This window comes from Dryas octopetala, chromosome 7 (assembly GCF_963921425.1).
Source record: "Dryas octopetala chromosome 7, drDryOcto1.1, whole genome shotgun sequence".
NCBI classification, from domain to species: Eukaryota; Viridiplantae; Streptophyta; class Magnoliopsida; order Rosales; family Rosaceae; genus Dryas; species Dryas octopetala.
In genome coordinates, this window is record NC_141372.1 from 2,795,841 (window position 1) to 2,816,225 (window position 20,385).

Sequence of the window (20,385 nt, forward strand, 5' to 3'; positions counted from 1 at the left end):
ATGCAACATGTAAATTATAATTAAGCAGAATAAAGAATTGAAGTATAGGGAACCAAGGGAAGGGGAAAATAGCGACTTGATTGAGATTGAGAGGATGAGGTTATCACAGTACAATTATTATAATATCCTTTATTCTAAAATTTATTATCAAATTAGCTTAAAAACAGTTGAGATATATTAAACATCAACAAGTAAGTTTTTCTTAATGATATAGATATTAGATAATAACAATAATATATAGTATAAGATTATCTGACAATTACATAATAAATTGTATATAAAAAGCAAAACCGATCAATGTTGTTTTAGTTTATGGCTCCATAAACTAAAAGAAAATGTTGTTTATGGCGAACACGTTCAATGAACGTTTTAATTGTTTTTGTACTCTATCATAGACTTTAATTAACTAGAATAAAACAATTGATTAAGGGACCATCTTGCTTCGTAAATTCGTATAGATATATTCAGAGTACCCTTAGCTTTAATCCCTTAAAAAAAAAAGAGTACCCTTAGCTTACTGCGCCTTAAAGAAAGCCCCTCCTTTACGTGTAAATAAATAACACAGAAAAAAATAAAAAGGAAATCAATATATTAAGGTCTTATTCACAAGATAAAATGAGTGGCATGAAAATTAAATTTATGCAGAGAAATAGTGAGGTTTCGAAATGATTGCTGGAGACAGCCTCCCCTAACACAGGGATTGATTAATTAATTAATTAAACATATACAAGAGTCAATGTGATATATTTCATGCGCATTTCACTGGGACTGGGTTTATAAGAGCTAGCTAGCAATGTTTTAGCGGATTCTGCTTAATTGATTATGAATTAAAACAGCAAAAATTGGACCACTAACCCCCATATATTAAACTATATCTTATGGTAATTTGCATTGACATTTGTAGGATATATATTTGTATATATTTTTATGGTGTGTTGTGCAGTAATTGGCCACTCGATTTTTTGTTGCTCTGCAAATTTATATATGTAATAGGGCAAAGGGATTGGTGCTCATTCTGCACAAAGACAGACCGCAACATGTGCCCTAATTAAAATACACTCTATATTATAACACTGGCTGGTGGGTTTGCGCAAAGCCCAACATGCAATCCACCATAAATTGTGTCAAGTTGGGTTTTACCAATAGTTAATTTGCTGCCATCTGTCCCTCCTTAGTTTGGTCGGTCTAATAAATTAAAACTTGATAAATAGTATCAATATTCTCGTGTCAAAATTGCAGCACATGCATACACATTGTTTGGTTACTAAGAAACTTATTCCATATAGTATTATATATAGTACATACTCATCATGCATGGACTACTGGACTAGAACTATACTATACTTTTCTAAGTTGCTAATTCATTTTCATCTATCTTCTATAAGTTTGCGACTGCAGTCCCATGGTCGGCTGGTGGACGCTCACGCACTTGATTGGAACACGTACATTTAATCTCGGATCCATGCAATTAAAGAATTAAACAAACGTTTTCAGAGACTCAGCAGTCGCAGGGGATTTGCTGCAGTGACAGTGACCGAAAAAGAATTATCGTGACTGACGAGGCACACTCGTCACCCATCAGCAAATCACAGGTTGTGCCGTGGGACCCCACACTCTACAGCCACCAAGTGGGCCACGCTGGTTGCGGGACCCACATGCCTTCTGCATTAGTGCGCACTTTTTTGAGACAGCTAACTAATCCATTAATCAAATCTCAATCTGTCATCAATCATATACACTGGCATTGCTACTATTCGGGAAAATATAAAACAAAAACAAAAAACCAATTATTGTACGAGGCAAAATTGACCCTTTTTGTTCTCTATTTTTCATTTCTTCATTTTTTTTTTACTATTTTTCACATATAAATAGAGCCCACATGATTTAAATATACATTGTAGTTACTAGTTAGAAGTTAGAGAGTGGTTAGGGTCCGGTCCGAATTCAATTGAGGTCAACCATTGTGAAGTTGGAGGTGTGTTTGTGTTGTGGCAGTACTAGTACTGGAGTCTGGAGTCAGAATTCACAATCCTTGTGCAAAGGACAAAAATGATTGATTGAGTAACTATGAATTGTACGAGCCCTAGTGTTAAGCATCTTAAATTTAGATGTCAAATAATTTATTAGTATTTCATTAATTCATAAATAGTTCATTATAAGAATTATTCATTTTACAACAAATAAAATACTAACATGTTTAACAATACATCATTCAAAATTTAAATTGAGATATTTAACATTATTGATGGTACAATATATCAGTATTCATTGCTAATATGAATGATCGATCTCCAATCCCAGATTTGAGAGCTGAAGGAGGTTTGGAAAAACCACCAGACCAAACACAATCCACAAACTGCGGAGTATAATTACCCAATAAACAACAACCAACCTTAATTGGATGTATTTGTCATCACATGATACATAGACAACTCCCTGACAAAAAAAAAAAAGCCTTAGCTTAGCTAGCTAACAAGTTAATGCACTTACCTACGTCACAAAAAATAAGAAAAAATAATTCAAAATTGTTGATAAAACATGCATGTTATATTATTGTTATTTGTCACTTTTCCATGTAGATGGGGACAACAGGCCCTTGGGCTGAAGTTATATGTGGCCAGCCAAACAGCCAATGTAGATGGGCATTGGGTATTATCGGGTATTATTGGGTATTGAGTAGTGGACAACACCACTCCGGGTTTTCTTGCTTAACTCTCCACATCCCAACCCTAGGCTTTGTCCTTTGAAAAGGTAAACCTACTGCCAAGGAAGAAGATAAAATGCATGTCATTGTCATTTCATACTACTTACTAGTATTTTATGGGTAAGCTTTTTGTTGTCAGGGAGACCACAATTTTTCCTTCATAAATAAAACAATGATAGCTTACTTTTTATTTATTTATATTATTGTTTGTTTGTTTATCGAAATGTTAAGTGCACTATGAAAGTAGCCTTTTTATTTTATTTTGTGAACCATTAACAAAATTTTGCACCTATTCGTACCAATATGCATTAATGTCGCAAGTTTTAGAATGGCACGTGCTCGTATTGAATTGAGCTGAGTTGTGTACTTATGGCACACACAATTTACTAATTTTGACAAAATTAAGAAGATTCATTAAATAGGATTGTTTAACAAAAAGGTCCCCTTTTCTAGTTCTCTCTTTATAGCATTTTGCGGAGGAATATGTTATATATATATATATTTAATCTTCAATGTGTTGAGAGTAATGTGGAGCAATGTCCCACATCGAAAAACTAAGACTTAGCATATGTGCTTATAAGTCTTGGGCCTCTCCACCCATTGCTAATTGGTTTTGGGTTGGATGCTCTAATTCTATCATGGTATCAGAGCTTGGTTATTCGCGTGTAAGGCCCAACGGCCACACGTGCTCCCACGTCACCCAATATAATTTGTTCACGTGTAAGGCTCAAAATATCGCCACACGTGCGGGGGCGTGTTGAGAGTAATGTGGAGCAATGTCCCACATCGGAAAACTAAGGCTTAGCATATGTGCTTATAAGTCTTGGGCCTCTCCACCCATTGCCAATTGGTTTTGGGTTGGATGCTCTAATTCTATCACAATGTTGGGCAGAGAATATTATGGCCAAAAACTAAATAAGTGTCGGGCCGTGGGATCTTCTAATCTTCTAATGGACCACTATCAATGAAAATGGAAAATAAGAAAGCCATTAATTAGTTGGGTTCATTTCCCTTCTCATATGAAACAAACCCAATGCTATTAGCAAATAAAAGATTCAAAACCAACTTTAATTCTTAATAATTGTTTCATTAACAAAGCTCAATAACTTGTAATCACACTGATATATCGTTCCATCCAAATTTTAAAATAAATGAATCCACTTTTTCCATGGATTCTCTCTCATCTAAAGGTTACTTGCTATTGGGCCTAATATTGTCCAAGTCTCCCTAAGTTAGAAGACCTTATCCAAGCCCAACAGGCTAACAGCCTTATGAGAAAGTAACTCACTTTATGGGTAATGAAGCCCGAAAAAATTAATCAGGCCCAATAAGGTGTGGCCTTGTGGGAGCAGAGGCCCAAACACCCTTCTCATGCAAAGTCCAAAAATATAATAATGCAAGTTGCTTAGATTTACCAAGCGTTAGGCATAATGAATAGTCTCAGAGCTGAAGAGGCTTTGTTTAATGTTTTTACTTCTTCGTGCTAAGTCAATCTTTAGTGTAGTCCCAATTAATCGATTATATGGTATTAGTTTGCAGCATTTATGGAAAAGTGGTTGCTTTGATTTATGCTATATCTTGAGAATAAGTCCCCATCGCTGGTTTTTTTATAATAAAAGTGGTGGTATCTTCTGAGACAAGTAGATGGAAAATCTTAATTGTGAAGACAAATTTATGATTAAGTGTTGATTTGTTATTCATATTTTAAAGAAGCAACTAAGTAAGATACAATATATATCGACACATTATGAAGACTTAATTGATATTCTTGTTCATTGATTATACACTATACCTAATGTGAGGTGTGAGTGTTATCTTTAATATTTGTTTATTTATTGACACTTTTTCAAGCTATCTTAGATTGGATTTTAAAATTATATTCAATTTGTATACCAAAAAAAATCATTATTTTTAATTTTTGAAAAGAATAGATGGTTTTCGTTCTTTCAACCTTTTAACAATATTCGAATATCAATTTAACAATCTAGTTTCATTGATCATTTGATCTTAACACAATGCCACACATACCTTCATAAAATCCTAGTTCAATTTTAAAATGCAATTTTTTCTTTAATGCAGCAACAAATGATTTTGTTATAGCTAGCATAATGAGAGCATATGTTGGATAAAAAATGCAATTGTTAGATAATCAAATTGAAAGAGCCGTAAAACTTTACCCCTACACGGCTACACCCAAATTCAATTATCTTTTCCGAAATAAAATAAAAAATAAAAAATTCTTCAATCAAGAATTCAATCAAAACCTCACGTTTGCTTTTTGCCATATTAGTAAAAAAGCTGCAAACAGAAACAATGAACTTATGCCTTGAAACGGCAAGTCTTCAAAGATTACGAATCAGGTACTTTCACGTGGGCCCCAAACCAATGTGCAAGCTAAGTTCCACGACAAGAACTGAAGTCATTGTCCCTGACTCATCAATGTGGTTCACTTCATTGGCGGTGATTTTCACTTGCGTCACAGCACGTGACCAGATCACGCGGACATGATCCATAAAATCCCAGTACTATTTATTTTCGTGCGAGAAAAGAAAAGAAAACCCCAACCTTTCTATTTTTATTTTTGCATTTATTGTTTATAAATATACATTAAAATAAGGAAATTCCTCAAAACTCACTGTGTCTCTCGTCTCTTCTAGCAGCGAACCTTGAGAAACACTGAAACAGCGGGAGAGAGAAGAAAAGAGAGAAAGGAGAGGGAAAGAGATCGATAAAGGAAAGGCATATATATGTATTTTTTTTTTAAATTTTTTTGCTCAAAATTACTGTAACTTGACCCAAAATCTAGAAACATAGAGAGGGAGAGAGACTGTGGTCTCTATATATACAAATTTATTAGCTCCCTTTGTCGTGTTACAGCTCTAAATTATAGGATTGATTAAAACCCTAATCTTTCACCGAATTTACCATTCCCTCTGGGTTGCTTCAGAAGAAAACCCTAATTTCCGAGTGGGCGAGGGAGGTAGAGCGAGAAAAACAGTAAATTGAGCTCTGAATTTTGGTAATCACTGTATATATTATCGATGAGAAGGGAAGGGATCGGCGAGGAATCGAAGATCGAAGCTGGGGAGGCGTAGATGCATGTCGCGGGAGTGAGTTTGGATCTGAACTGGTTCCTTCAATTCATATTTACGGTGTTTATAATAGCGTTTGGATTGCTGCACTTGGTCAAGAACACGGCCTCGAAGTACTTTGAGGTCGACGCCAATTTCGAAGGAGGAGGAGACCACAGTGATCGGACCCCAATGCCGGGCGCCCTCATGGACGATCCGGTTTGCGTCGTCTGTGGAAATTCGGGTCCCAAGAAGTGCTCTCGCTGCAAAGCCGTTAGATACTGGTACGGTTTTTCTTCTTTACAATTTATATACTAGGTTTTATGCGTTCAAATCTTTGTATATAAAGATTGCGTCTTGGTAGGTTGGCTCACGCCTCATAGTGTGGGTTTTTTTGCTTTACTTTCTTTTTTAGGAGTAATTATGGTAATTTTTGCCCCTTTTTAATGAATTATGGGTAAAGGTTCAGGTTTTGCTGAAATTTTACGTTGCCAAAGGTATTTCATACGGTTAGCTGTTCTGTGTCCATCATGTCGTGGTATTCACTGTTCAGTTGGTTCTTAGATGGTAGACAATTCTCACAAGTCTTTATTCTCATGTCCAAATTTTAAAATTTATCCCTTTATTTATTTTCTCAGCTCGGCAAAGTGCCAAGAAAAACATTGGAAATCGGGGCATAAGACAGAATGCGCAAATCAAAACACGTTGAGTAATCGCAGATTTAAAACTTCTGGAATTGCACTTGTTGTTCCTTCTCATGGAATCTCTAAACGTATCAAGAAGCCAAAAGAGGTAACTTGTTTTTTTTATTTTTAATAAGAAAGCGCTGCTTGCATATCTCTGTAATTCTTATTGGATTAACCAACACTTAATACACTTTTCAGATTCTTTTTCCCTATGAGGAATTTGTTGAACTTTTCAATTGGAACAAGCCCGGATTTCCTCCCTGTGGACTCTTAAATTGCGGAAACAGGTTTTTGTTTACCTTATATATGTTTCATTATAATATCATCAATTGGGTGCTTTCATGTCCATAGATGTACAAATGCCCGTCGCATGCACACACCACGTTGACACTCTTATACGTGTTCTACCTGCAAATTTGTTTATGTTTCTAATTCCGTTTTATTTTTCAGTTGCTTTGCCAACGTGGTTCTACAATGTCTTTCATCTACCCGACCACTTGTTGCCTACTTATTAGAGAAGGGCCATCGCAGAGAATGTATCTTCTTAAACCCATTCAGCTTTTAGTATATAGGTGCTTATACAATTCCTCACTTATTAAATAGGTATTCATTTTGTTTTTGTTTTTGTTTTTCAGGCATACGCGAAGACTGGTGTTTTCTTTGTGAATTTCAAACCCATCTTGAAAGAACAAGCCAAAGTTTGCAGGCCTTTTCACCAACAAATATTATCTCTAGATTACCTAATATTGGTGGTAATCTTGGCTATGGGAGACAGGAAGATGCTCATGAACTCATGAGGTAATCTTTGTATATTCTGATGGTTGTTACATTGAATACATTGTGAAAAGTTTTTGTGAATCCTTTTGGTGTATGATGGTTGTCAAATTGTATTGAAGTTTATTGTGTTTTTTTGTAGGTTTGCCATTGATACAATGCAGTCGGTGTGTCTTGATGAGTTTGGTGGTGAGAAAGCAGTTCATCCTAGCTCTCAAGAGACAACTATAATTCAACGTATATTTGGTGGTCAGCTACAATCTCAGGTTATACATATTCTGGTCGAGTGCTTTGATTTTTCTTTTGAACTCTATGATTTCAGTACTTATAGCGCTAAGTTACTTACAATTGCATGTACTTATTCTGATTCTTATAGTTATAACTTTAGAAAAGAAACAAAGAAAGAAGTGGCTCGGTTCTAAATTGAGTTATTTCTTATAGTTGTATTTTTGCCCCGTCAGTTTCCTTCTAACATGTTTTCTCTTTTTGAAATGTTTCTAGGTGATTTGTACAAATTGCCATAATATATCAAACCAATATGAAAATATGATGGATTTAACTGTTGAAATTCACGGGGATGCTTCGTCATTAGAGGAATGCCTAGACCAATTTACTGTCAAGGAGTGGCTTCATGGAGAGAATATGTATAAATGTGATGGGTATGATTGCTTCCCCATTCTTATTAGGGATACATGATCTGCTTTTGGATGTTTGAATTCATGATACATTGATGGAGTTCTCATTTCATTTTTTTGAGTAAATCTACTTGTGAATGAATTGTACTTGTATCGTTGTCATTTCCATTCATTATTATATTATTACCTTTTTTTAGTTCTAGATTGAGTATTTTTTATTTCCCATTGTATGGTCTCTTATGAGATATGATATATTGTTGGTCTTAACAGGTGCAATGACTATGTCAAGGCTTGGAAGCGTCTTACTGTTAAACGCGCTCCAAATATTCTCACAATTGCCTTGAAAAGATTCCAGGTTTCACCTATACTCTTCTTATACTTGTTGCATGGTTAATTGTTTGAACTCATATTCCACTTAAAGTTGAACTTCTTGAATAATGCTAATTGATTTCAGTTGGAATTACAGTGTGTTCATAACATTGGATTTGGGTCCAGAGCAATGAGTTATTTTGTAGTTCTTACCAAGTCCTATTTATTTGTAGTTTAGACAAGAAATCAATAATCAATAGTACTTTAGTTATATTTATACTCAACAGATGAACTTGAGACTTGTGGTTCTGGTTAGATGATCAATTTATGTTTATAATAACCTTCGCTATCAGATGGAAATGGTTGTTTTACAAACTGTGATGCATATCTAGGAATTCCTTGTGTTAATTACAGATGCTTAGGTATGGTAAGACTGTACGTTCCATAAGTAAGAACACTGTTTCCGTGACCTTGGCTGATGCTTGTAGGGTTGGTTTTTTTTAGTTTTATTTAATATACTGATCAAATTCTTGAGTGATTGATTGATAATTGAACTTATGCTTATCTATGATTACTCTGGTCATTACTGAATTGATATGTTGCAAACATTTCAGAGTGGGAGGTTTGGGAAAATTAACAAGAGAGTAACGTTCCCGGAAACTTTAGATCTCAGCCCCTACATGAGTGAAGTGGGAGATGGTTCAGATGTTTACAAGCTTTATGCTGTTGTTGTCCATGTGGATATGATGAATGCTTCATTTTTTGGTCATTACATCTGTTATACCAAGGATTTCCGTGGAAAGTGGTACAGAATTGATGATTGTAAGGTGATTTCTCTCTCTCTCTCTCTCTCTCTCTCTCTCTCTCTCTCTCTCTCTCTCTCTCTCTCTCTCTCAGTCTCTCAGATAGTTGTAATGTGTGGATAACTATTGATCTTTGTTAATGGTTTTTGTGGATATCCAAGCAACCAGCTTCCTCTGGCTTATTATGTTACTTTTTTCAGGTTGCGACTGTTAATTTGGAAGAGGTTCTTTCTCAAGGAGCCTATATGCTTTTATATAGCAGGTGTGTATCTGTGTGTACTTTTGCATGTCATTCTCAAACTTAATATTATCCAGTAGCTGGGAAGAATGTGCTGTGTGGACTGTGGACTCAGGGCTCAAACTGACATTGCGCATCACATTTCTCTTGAGAAGCATTAAATGATTTTATTTGCCTGTTGTTGCACAGGGTGCAGGCTCGATCATCTTGTCTAAAGACCCTTGAACCTCCAAAGAAAGAGGAGAATATGGTCAATGTTGAAGTAGAGCCTTGCCCAAAAGAACTTGTTGAATGTTCAACTATGGAGTCTGCAGATCCCACCCAGCATTCTGGTTCTGTAAGAGAACATTCTGATGATACAGATGTTGCAAGTCTCAAGTCTCCGTTATCTGATTCAAAAGAGGTCCACATCTTTGAAAATGGTACGGTTGATTCCGGGTCAAGTCCATCTGTTTCAAGGGAGATTTCTATTTGTGAGAAGGTTCCTTCTGATGCATTGGATTTAGATACGGTAAGAGGAGATCCAATTGGTATGGATGTAGCTAATGGTGAGGTATCTGCATGCTTGGAGAAGGATCTCTCTTGTTCAGACCGTGAAGCTGTAAAAGAGAATTCGGAAGATATGGATATTGATAATTGTGAGTCGAGTTCATTCGTTGCAGAGGAGATTGAAATTTGCAGGAGTAATGGGCCAACTTATGCAGACAAAATCCCTTCTTCTCCAGTTGAACATTCTGGCGTGAATGGGAACGGATTCCATAGATTAGAAAAAATTGATGACGGTTAAATAATTAAGGTGGTTCGCTTAACAATTATTATTTTGTTCATAATTCTTTAATGACCCCCTCATCACCAAAGGAAAAAGATTGAGCTGGGAATTTTTCTCTGGGGTTTCATTATTTGCAGAAATCTCAGACTCTGTTTAACACTTTAGTTTAAGTCTTCATTAAGGTGACAGAATGTAACCGAAGGAGCATAATGAGTTGGAAGAGGAATTCCTTTTTCTATCAGTATTTTCAATTCGTCTTATCTACGGACTATGCTGGAGCCTGGAACATATAGTATTTTCCTTCTTTTTCTTTTTTAATTTTGGTTGACAGAACATGAAGCTTTTTCATAGTCTTCTTGAAACTTTTAGTTTGTACCTTGTTTAAGAATGAGACAAAGCCATGAAGTTAAAAATGGAGGGAAAGATAACGCTGCTAATGGAATTTGGGTTAATTAGTGACATGAAACAATAAAGTCTAATTTATTAGTTTAACGGAGTGCAGAGATTTTAGGTCAATAAAGTTAAATTATTAATCATTTGAATGTGATTTGAATAAAGTTAAATAATGAATTAAAATTATTGATGATATTAATCTGGTATTCTGGTCCATTAAGAAAATAATTAATTAAAAATGGTTTATTTAGAATATTAAATACGTTATTTTTAGGGTTAATCCAGGTGCAGTGGGGAAACATGGACTTTAAAATTTGTTGAAGGCAGCCCACTTGGAGACCCGAGCCTGGTGAAGTGAACGCATCGAGATCTCTGCGATGGGGGCCTTGGAGACCTTGGACTTTGAGGAACCAACATTGTTGTTTGTTTGGCGAGAAAAAAAGTGAATAAAGAAACAAAGAAAGTATAAAATAGATCGCAATCAGCGGCTTTGGCTGGTTTGTCTTATATTCTTGTATTCTTGTTTGAAAATTGCTTGGCTCTGGGCCTCGAAGAATCTGGGCATTGACTTTGCAGACAAGCATTTGTTCACGAGTGGGAGGACCCAGATTCCTTAACGAGGCACACGGAAGCACCAAACCCAGTTTTTGGCTTTTGCTTTGCAAACTGCAAAGGTCAGCACCCATCAACCACTTTGAGCCCTTTGACAATGTATTGTATTCTAATCCAACCCAAAGCCATGTCATTTTGGCTTTGAAACCATGCTCGCTCCGATGCTCTTTTTCTTTCTTTTGTGTTAAAAACTCGGAAAAAGACGACTAAAGTGATAACAAATGCCACAGTTTTTGTTTGGGCTTTGGAATCCAAGGCCAAGAGAAGAGTGCAGAGTCAACTACCTCACTCTAGCTACTTTCACACTGTGTGTTAGTATTCCTAGCAATGCCTACTGCCTAGTATGAAAAAGCAATACGCCTCTTTCTTTATAATATACCCCTCGTGTGTGTGTGTGTGTATGTGTATGTGTGTGTGCGCTCTCTCTGTGTACTGAGTCTCTAACAAAGTGTCAACCCCTACAAAAAGAGCTTCGCAGGAAGCTTCCCACCTCCCTTCCTCCTTACCCAGCTTTTTCTCTTTTTCTCTCTTTCTCTCTTTCTTTTTTTTCTTATCAACCATTTTAAAGAAAGCCAAAGAGACCCACCAGCCTCACTGCCTCAGCTACTCAAGCATATCACTCTCGCTGTCTTCCATTCAACCTCACGGAGCACAAGCACTGAAGCACGAGGTACATTTTCTCCTCTGTTCATCTTCTCTTTTTGTCTTCTTCTTGTTCATTGTGTCTGTCTTGTACTTTTAAGCATATATTCTTGCTCATGTTTCTTCAGCTATTGTGTATTTGTGTGCGTGGGTCTGTGTAAATGTGACCATTTGAATCATTGGTCTATTTTGTTTCTAGTTACTCCAAAGCTTCTTCTGCTCCAAGTTTAACACATATAGTCGAGATCTATTAATTGTGGATACCAACTTGTCCAATTTCATCTGCTGGCTCTGAAATTTGAGCTTCATTTCTTGTTCCTTTACTTGTCCTCCTTATCCATTTGATTTCTGTCTTTAACAAATTTACCTTTCTCAATTGTGGTCTTTTTGACGACCCAGATTGCATTTTCTCATGGGTGTTTCCAATCCCTCTTTGTTTCAACAAGCTCAATTCATCCCCATCTCTGATTGCTTGCTTGTGAGTATTTTTGACTATGATTACTATCCTCAGATTTTCCGTCATATCTTCAAAGTTGGAATTTTTATTCCCTAGATTATATTGTTTCCCATTACATTGTTGTGTATGTACTTAATTTGAGCCTTACTTTTGTTTCTGTGGTTCTATCTGATGGGCATAGATACAAGTTTCACAAGTAACACTATCATCCCTTTTGTTATTGCAGTTGTGTTTTTCTCACTGATTTCTAGTTGATGGAGAAGGACAATTGCCCAGCTTTTATGATGACTCGGAAGAGAAAATCCCAAGAAGAAGATAATTCAATTTCAAGTACCTTTTTCATGGATGAGCTCAATGAAGACCTTCTTGAAAGGGTCCTTTCATGGCTACCAACCTCTGCATTCTTCCGCCTTACTTCAGTGTGCAAAAGATGGAAATCAGTTGCATCTTCTTCCAGTTTCAAGCTTGCCTGCTCCCAAATTCCTTCTCGGGATCCATGGTTTTTCATGGTCGATCCCCTTCTCAATCGGTCCATTGTCTTTGACTCTGCTGAAAGAAGTTGGAAAAAGCTTAATCACCCACCTCTCCTCCAGCAAAACTCCAACTGCAATTCCATGCCTGTTTCGGCCTCTGGTGGCTTGGTCTGTTTCCGCAATTCATCGGGCAACTTCATTGTGTGCAATCCCGTGACAGGGTCTTGCAACGAACACCTTCCACTCGATCCAACCCTGCAAAATCTCACCTTCCATGCCATTGTCATGAATTCATGTTCCAACTATGACCGGTCCTCTTACAACCTTGTTGTAGTCTTTGGTGAACTTCCAAAACTGTCATTCAGAGTCTATAACTCAAGCATTGGTTGCTGGGAAGAAGAGATCGCGTTGTGTAAAAAGTCTGATGATGATTCTACTGAATTCGACTCAAACGATGACAATCCTGTGTACTTCCTCAGCAAGGCTGGAAATGTAGTGGCAACCAGCATGCAAAGAAGCCCATCCAAGCAATACTCATCAGTTATCACTAGCAAAGATGGTGAGGAGATAGTCTATTTCCTCAGCTCCTCAGGGTCAGTTGTGGCTTGCAATCTGACCTCCAAGTGCTTCTCCGAGTACCCCAGGCTATTGCCGGTCTTCTTCGAGTACTCCATTGACTTAGTGGAGTGTGGTGGCAGAATGTTGGTGGTTCTTTTGTCGGAATTCTTCGAAAGCGCAAGCCTTCGGGTGTGGTGCTATGATGAAGATGTTCGATCTTGGCAACAAGTTGCTGCAATGCCTCCAGCAATGTCACATGAGTGGTATGGCAAGGATGTGGATATAAACTGTGTTGGGGCTGGTGACCAGATATTGATCTGCTTAAGCTCTGCCGAGATTTCTAGCTGTGTTCTGTGTGACTTGGGGGACAATGAATGGGTTGAGTTGCCCAAATGTTTTGTCGATGGTGAAGCCATAGAGTTCATGTCTGCTTTCTCATTTGAGCCAAGGATTGAGGCTTCTGTATGAAGAGTCCTCTCCTCTCTTTTTTTTTTTCGTTGTCTTCTTATTCTCTTAGCATGTGTCTTAAATTCTATATGCATTGTTTAAGCATTTTAGCCAATGGAAATTGATTAAATTGTTTGGATTATTTAGTCCAATCCGGTGCACCAAACCATCCTTTAATGCTCTAGTGAATTTCCCTTCTTGTTTGTAAACAAAAACAAATGAGTGCTGCCATATACACACTTCACTTCCTCTCACTACACAGTACACACCCCTCCATTAAATTTTTAAAATTATAAATTTAACCCAATATAAAAAGATAATAAAGGACAAAAAGAAAGAAAAGGAGTGTGTACTTAGAAAATAGGGTGTGCATATAGCACTGCCCAAACCAATCTTTGAGATTAAAGATATGCACTTGAATTGTAATTATTAGAAAATTAGATGAGACAAAATTGGCACAATCACAACTAGAAAGGCCTTAGAACATGAACGAAACTGCAAGGGCAAAAATGTAATTTTCCCTCATAAACGACAGGGACAAGAACGAGAGGAAGGGACAAACAAGTGAACAGAACAATGTCATTACTGGTGTCGTTTTTTACTCTTTTGCTACGTACTGGTGTCGTTCAATGAGCGAATGAGAAACGAGGCAACGTAGTGACGTGGCGGGAGATGATTGGGTGAAAGAGAAAGAAATCATGGGACGGTGTGGAGGGTATTAGTTTCGGACCTCCGTTTGGTGACCTCCTCGCCAAGCAAAGGTCGAGAAATATAAAGAGAAAATAGGAACCGATTCAATTGAATTATTGAAATCAGTCAAAATCAGACAGAGAGAAGAAGAAGAAGATGGAGTTTGAAGACGAAAAGAGTTTGAAACAGAGATTGGAGGAGTTGCAGAAGGACGTGTCCAAGAAACAAAAGTTCGAAGCCGCCGTCGCCTCCCTCAATTCGCTGCTCCGCGACCGCTATTCCTCTGCTTCCCCCGCGCTTCGCAAATCGTTTTACTCCTTGATTTGCCGGGTCGCGACGGTCTTGAAGACCCGGTACACGTCGCCGGGTTTCTGGGCCGCCGGGCTCGGCCTTTTCCAGCTGGCCCAATCCCTGGTCTCCGATCCTTCCGAGAAGGCCCACTTGCTCGCTTGCGTTGCCGACGCCAAACAATTCGTTCATCAAGAAGACGATCCTCCCCAGCTCTCCCAAACCCCATCGAATCAAGGTCTCAGATTTCTGTCTATCCCTCTTCGAATTACAGAAACCCCATTTCAATTTCTTTACTAATTTAGTTTTTTTTTTTTCTAAGGTTATCTTTTTGAGGGGCATTTGACGGTGGATCGTGAGCCACCGCAGCCGCAGTGGCTGGTGCAGTCGAACCTGTTGGCCTCCGCCGCCTCGCTTTTCACGGCGGAGTCTTCGGGGCAGAACCCGATTGAACTCGAAAACGACGACAACAACTCGGAAAGCGCGGTGAATCTGCTCCAATCTCTGATCGACAACCTCGACAGCGTTTTGCCAGCGGGGCTTCTGGAGGATCTGAGGGCGGCGCCGAGAGTCCCGCCCGCTAGCAAACAGGTGGTGGCCAATCTGCCGGTGATTACGACTACAGAGGAAGTCCTGAAGAAGCTCGGAGAAGACGCCGACTGCGCCATTTGTAAAGACAACTTGGTGGTCGGTGACAAGATGCAGGAGTTGCCTTGCAAGCACACTTTCCACCCTCCCTGCCTCAAGCCATGGCTGGTAATTATTTTATCTTCATTTTTCTCATTGGGTGTTAATTTTGAGGAACTAAAACGACGTTGTTTTTGGCAGGATGAGCACAATTCTTGCCCAATATGTAGGCATGAGTTGCAGACGGATGATGATGCGTATGAGAGCTGGAAGGAGCGGGAGAAGGAGGCTGAAGAAGAAAGAAAAGGCGCTGCAAATGCGGTTCGAGGTGGTGAATACATGTATGTTTAGAAGACAAATTTGGTTGCTTCTATAATTTCTCACTTTGCAGCAGTGAGCTCTACTTATGATTATTTATTCATTGCATCAAATTCGCATGGCTATCCGTCCAACTGGGTTGTAACTTGTATTTCAGACGTAGAACTTGAGTGTTGTATTCGAGCTATTGGCTTTAGACATTTCTTCAGGGCTTTGTTTTGTGTTGTACCAACTTGTACCCTCATAGATTATGCCAAGCACAATGGGTTCCCATTGCCCAATCCTTTTCAATCTAGCACAATGAGTCCCCCAGCTCAGTGGTAATGTTAATTAAATCCATTGAATGTCCATTACTTGATTAACAAATAAATTCAGAATTTAATGGAATCGGAAAAAAATTCTACAATACAACCATCCGAGTCAATCAGATTTAATCGACGTCGTGGGCATTTCTTTTGGGCTACAAGATTAAAGCCAACAAATGAGGGAAACAAACAAAACGAGCCCAAATAAAATGGTGGACCTACGGGACATGGGAATGAGATCTATATAACTATATATTAATGGCAATTTGGATGTAAAATAATAAAATATTGTGGTGGTCGAAAAAAGTCAATTTTATGAAAGCGTGGCACAACCGTTGGACATAAAATAAAATATAGATTACTGGTTTTGGTTTTGGTTTTGGTTTATCCCTCATATATGTATTAATTAGCAGCACCAAAACCCATTTGCGTTTGCTATGGAAGTGGCCACTTGTTTCTCCTCCTCCTCTTCTTCCCACTTGGCCACCAAATTTGGAAGCAGAACCCAAATCAATAGTCATGGTTGCTTCTTCGGGCGTCGTGGGAAATGGAGTACCAGAGCAGTGGTACTCGCAGGTGGCTCAGCCTCAACCCCCACCAAGATTCAGATGGCTGCCAATGGGTATGTGGGTCCAGGCACCTCCACCAAAAATAACTCCACCAACAGAATCTACTCTCGCACCGATTCTTGTTTGGTGATTCCTCCACCCCCTGGCAAGAAGCCACGTGCTATCATCAAGTTCTTGGGTGGTGCCTTCATCGGAGCTGTTCCCGAACTCACCTACAGGTCCCAACTCTTTGATTTTGTTTTTATAATTTTATTGTTGAGTCCCTGGATTCATGTGAATTCATTGTTGTGCTTGTAGCTATTTAACTGAGCTTTTGGCAAAGGATGGGTTTCTTGTTATATCAGTACCCTACAATGTGACCTTTGACCACGTCCAAGCTACCCAACAAGTCTATGAGAGATTCCATGCCTGCTTGGACACCATCTTAGCCTCTGGATTGCCCCATGCCAATCTATCACCTGCCCAACTTGCTGACCTGCCCCTTTTTTCTGTTGGGCACAGGTAATTCAGTTGAGAGTGACTTCAAAGTTCATCATCAATTCATGGCAATGGCAGCATTGGGTGCTCTAGCAGTGACATATATCTATGTGGTTTTAATGATTTGTAGCAATGGTGCACTTCTCCAAGTACTCGCAGGGTCCTATTTCTCTGATAAAGTCCCAAAGGTTTGGTTTGTTTTACAAGCCCTCTTCATAAGTTGTTCACTGAGGAGTGTTGTTTCATCTTAAGTGATTCAAGAAATTTATTGAGTTTGACAAGAAATATTGTTGTCTCCTGTGTGGTAAGGCCAATGCCATAATCTCATACAACAACAGACCAGCAACAGAGGCTGTGCCTTACTTTGAGCAGGTAATTCATATTTGTGCCTGCTTCCTATCATATATTAAAATTTATGATATATAGTATCCTAAAAATTGAAAATGCTATATATTATGCAGCTGGGACCTTTGGTTAATCAAATGGTGCCTATTGTAGAATCATCTCCAGTTCCTTCAATGGCTAGAACGGCCTCAGGTAGCTCCCTGACTTGCTTAGACCTGATTCAGTTTTTATTGTTTTTTCTAGTTTTGCGATATGGATTTCATATTGGCTTATAGGATTTCATCTTACTTTCCCCTTTGTGAGCTAGTCACAGTACCTTATTTGTGGATGACTCAAGGATGATGTTCTTTTCTTGGAGAAATATGAACTTATTTCTATTTACTATCATTGCAGTCCATATGGTTGCATTGAAATGTGACAAATGAAAAGAATTTAGGTACCTTAGTTCAATCTCATCTACTTTGATTTGTCATGTTAGAGCCAAATTGGATGTTGATACTTTATTTTTATGGTTTAGTATCTATTGGTTCATTAGCGTAAGTACTGAATCCTAATTATTCTCTGATGTTATATCCTCTGGTAAGCCATTGACCATCCTGTTTTTCTATTTTTCTTCCAGTCCTTTAAATTCCTTTAAACTGATTACAGAATTTGAGTGGTATACTATGTCATGGGTTGTGTGTGTGATACATATGTTTCTTTTTCATGCTCCCACTTTTCACCAATGCCTATATCTAGGAGATGCATGGAAGGCGCTGGTTGATGCAGCTGGAGCAATGCTACCCGACAATGAGCAGGAAACTCTAAGTTCACTGACTAAATTTGTTGACCAGTTGCCTTCGGTGCTAAATGAGGTATTTTAATATATTTATGGTACTTCTGAGAGAATACATTAGGCAGCTAATCCCATTGCCTGCATGAATCATTGGTCTGCCTCACTCGATTTGCAATGGGCCCTTGAATTGAACTATTCTAGTAGATGAGGATTCTTTTGGGTGCATTTAATCTATAGCGACCTTGTCATGCATCGATAGAAGATTCGCGCAGTGCATAACTATAAAACCTAGTTTTGTGGTAGTTTTTAGTTGGCTTGGCAGAACTCATTCCCTTGTGCTTCAGCACTTCATATTGGATTGTAATTCTGTGGATTTTAGGCGCAACGATTCTATAAAAAGTCATAATCTTTTTGTCAGGTAACCCAAGGGATATCGGAATTTAAGCCAACACCCTCTGAAAATCGTGATTTCTTTAAGAGCTCATACAAGGTCAAACACACACTGCTGGTATGCATGATGTCCCACTATTCTGAATCATGATGAAATGGATGACAATGATTTATTCCCTGGTTTAAGTATTGTTTGTGTTTTAGGTGAAGTTCAATTTTGACGCAATTGATGAGACAGATGTTCTTGAAGAGACATTGAAGCCTCGTGTGGAATCTATTGGTGGGACACTAGAAAAGGTCGAATTAAGTGGTAACCATATCACACCATGCATACAGGTGAACTTAATTCTCAATTTTATTTTAGTTTTTTAATGTTTTTGCTTCTGTAAAATTTGCCATCTTTTGCAGAATCCACAATTTTGAGTGAGGCTGGTAGTTTAGTCAATGTCATTCATTTACACATTTCAAAAGCTAAATAAGACAACCTTTCCAATCTTTCCAATCTCTTAACAACTCACTCACCCATATTCAACAATTTAATAAAAGAAAAAGAAAAAGAAAAACGTTAGACATAAATAGTTTTAAAGCTAATGTTTTCTTTTTTATTTGGCCTGACCAGGAGCCTAAGTGGCAAGTAGGTTACTTGTACACTCCAGCAGATGCTATTGCTCAGGGTCTTAAAACTCTTTCAGTAAATGACATTAGAGTCCTATCCAGAACTATAATTGACTGGTTCAGACGCTTTGAAGATTGAGGTGCTAAAGTTTCAAAGAAAGTTATGTTGGACTTATGCCGAGTTAGAGTTCATGCGATTAGCACAAAGAGTGCAACAGAAAGTTTGTAGCCCGCTTGTATAGGATGTTTGGTTACTGATTGAGTCTTGCAGTTTGTATGTAGTAAAGTTCATGTTACGCTAAAGTCTTTCATTTTTGCATTGGGAATCAGACAGATCGATCTCCCCCAGAATCCCAGTTAGTAAGTTTCTGTAAATCAAACACTAAGGCCAGTATGGCCTCTGTACTTTCGTACGCGTAATAATGAAAGCATAGATTAACCAGTAAACTATAATCACTGCCATGGAATGGAATCTTTGGTAATAGACCAGTTAGATGGAAATCTTTATTGGTGTTGGCCTGCTAGGATAAACCAAGCTCTTTTTCATGGTAGGCGACTCGCAATGCTGTGTATAGTGAGATAATGTATATTTTGCAGCTTCCTCTCTTAAACTAGAGTATACTTTGAAAGCCAAGGTGTCCATTCAAGTGAACTTTCATCTAAGATTTCCTTTACAAAAAAAAAAAAGTTGCATTTTCCTTTCGTGCGAACACATATTATGTGCATCTTTTACTCTTACAAAGTCAAGTCTTTCTTCTGGGTCACAAGTTTTACCAAGATATATGACTTTAAATGGTTTAAAAATACAAAAAAACAAAAAATAATATTATGTATATGTTAGGTACTGTTCCAGAAGCAAAGAGTTCATGATATTTTGAACTCTTGCCATTCAAGGTATATATCCGATAAAATTGACTTTTATAGACTGGGTGAAAGGGTAGCTGCTGTTGTAAGATTTAGAATATCATTTTCTTTTTTTCTTCTGATATATATTCATCAAGAATATATATCATGCCAGGAAAAAAATCTTGTGTACATATATATGCATTCTCATAATCTCATGGGCAGCCCGTTGTTTGTTTTAATTGTGCATGCACCTACTGTTACTTTTGCATGCATGTGACCAACAACCCCTTATCATGTGCTCGCATTTAATCATAATAATTCATCCTCTTCAGTCATCTAAAACAAGAGCATATTATTATTATTACTGTTTTCATGACTTGTTGTCATCACAATTTGATCATGATGATAACGATGATATGGATATAAGTAGATAAACATGAATCTATATGGAAGTTGGAAGAATGGACTGACTGACTGCATGCATGCATATATGGTCTGTTTTGTTGTGGACCTCATAATCATAGTTTGGGCCATAACCATAACCATAGGTACGTAGCGTGAGGTTGAAG

At 37.9% G+C, this 20,385-nt stretch overlaps 4 protein-coding genes across 5 annotated transcripts; all 4 read left to right on the forward strand.

The window, feature by feature from the left end:
* The first annotated feature begins 5,361 nt into the window (after positions 1–5,361).
* On the forward strand, positions 5,362–10,247 carry LOC147278449 (ubiquitin carboxyl-terminal hydrolase 18-like). The gene is made up of 11 exons (XM_086250840.1): positions 5,362–6,059; positions 6,414–6,567; positions 6,660–6,748; positions 6,912–6,997; positions 7,097–7,259; positions 7,378–7,501; positions 7,737–7,894; positions 8,141–8,225; positions 8,794–9,006; positions 9,183–9,244; positions 9,410–10,247. The coding sequence occupies exons 1-11, from the start codon at positions 5,800–5,802 to the stop codon at positions 10,005–10,007; spliced, it is 1,992 nt and encodes a 663-aa protein (XP_086106966.1). The 5' UTR covers positions 5,362–5,799; the 3' UTR covers positions 10,008–10,247.
* A 793-nt stretch (positions 10,248–11,040) lies between these two features.
* LOC147278450 (F-box family protein) lies at positions 11,041–13,677 on the forward strand. Of its 2 annotated transcripts, XM_086251773.1 has the most exons (3): positions 11,041–11,664; positions 12,036–12,114; positions 12,320–13,677. In XM_086251773.1, exon 3 carries the CDS (start codon positions 12,348–12,350, stop codon positions 13,590–13,592), a length of 1,245 nt encoding a protein of 414 aa, XP_086107899.1. In that variant the 5' UTR covers positions 11,041–11,664; positions 12,036–12,114; positions 12,320–12,347; the 3' UTR covers positions 13,593–13,677. The 2 variants fall into 2 exon arrangements, with proteins under 2 accessions (XP_086107899.1, XP_086107898.1); XM_086251772.1 differs by lacking the exon at positions 12,036–12,114 and having other exon boundaries at positions 11,043–11,664; positions 12,320–13,676.
* A 650-nt stretch (positions 13,678–14,327) lies between these two features.
* Positions 14,328–15,722, forward strand: AIP2 (RING/U-box superfamily protein). Its single transcript, XM_086251067.1, has 3 exons — positions 14,328–14,787; positions 14,872–15,305; positions 15,378–15,722. The coding sequence occupies exons 1-3, from the start codon at positions 14,418–14,420 to the stop codon at positions 15,525–15,527; spliced, it is 954 nt and encodes a 317-aa protein (XP_086107193.1). The 5' UTR covers positions 14,328–14,417; the 3' UTR covers positions 15,528–15,722.
* Positions 15,723–16,182: 460 nt separating this feature from the next.
* Positions 16,183–19,417, forward strand: LOC147278452 (initiation factor 4F subunit (DUF1350)). Its single transcript, XM_086250762.1, has 9 exons — positions 16,183–16,586; positions 16,666–16,869; positions 16,976–17,033; positions 17,155–17,217; positions 17,307–17,382; positions 17,929–18,044; positions 18,384–18,473; positions 18,560–18,691; positions 18,975–19,417. The coding sequence occupies exons 1-9, from the start codon at positions 16,237–16,239 to the stop codon at positions 19,107–19,109; spliced, it is 1,224 nt and encodes a 407-aa protein (XP_086106888.1). The 5' UTR covers positions 16,183–16,236; the 3' UTR covers positions 19,110–19,417.
* Positions 19,418–20,385: the final 968 nt, after the last annotated feature.

Coding starts and splice junctions, on each gene's coding strand:
- LOC147278452 (XM_086250762.1), top strand. CDS start 16,237: ATGGAAGTGGCCACTTGTTTCTCCTCCTCCTCTTCTTCCCACTTGGCC. Junction 16,587..16,665: donor GTTCCCGAACTCACCTACAG/GTCCCAACTCTT, acceptor TTGTGCTTGTAG/CTATTTAACTGAGCTTTTGG. Junction 17,034..17,154: donor TCTCTGATAAAGTCCCAAAG/GTTTGGTTTGTT, acceptor CTGTGTGGTAAG/GCCAATGCCATAATCTCATA.
- AIP2 (XM_086251067.1), top strand. CDS start 14,418: ATGGAGTTTGAAGACGAAAAGAGTTTGAAACAGAGATTGGAGGAGTTG. Junction 14,788..14,871: donor CCAAACCCCATCGAATCAAG/GTCTCAGATTTC, acceptor TTTTTTTCTAAG/GTTATCTTTTTGAGGGGCAT. Junction 15,306..15,377: donor CCTGCCTCAAGCCATGGCTG/GTAATTATTTTA, acceptor TGTTTTTGGCAG/GATGAGCACAATTCTTGCCC.
- LOC147278450 (XM_086251773.1), top strand. CDS start 12,348: ATGGAGAAGGACAATTGCCCAGCTTTTATGATGACTCGGAAGAGAAAA.
- LOC147278449 (XM_086250840.1), top strand. CDS start 5,800: ATGCATGTCGCGGGAGTGAGTTTGGATCTGAACTGGTTCCTTCAATTC. Junction 6,060..6,413: donor TGCAAAGCCGTTAGATACTG/GTACGGTTTTTC, acceptor TTATTTTCTCAG/CTCGGCAAAGTGCCAAGAAA. Junction 7,895..8,140: donor AATATGTATAAATGTGATGG/GTATGATTGCTT, acceptor TGGTCTTAACAG/GTGCAATGACTATGTCAAGG.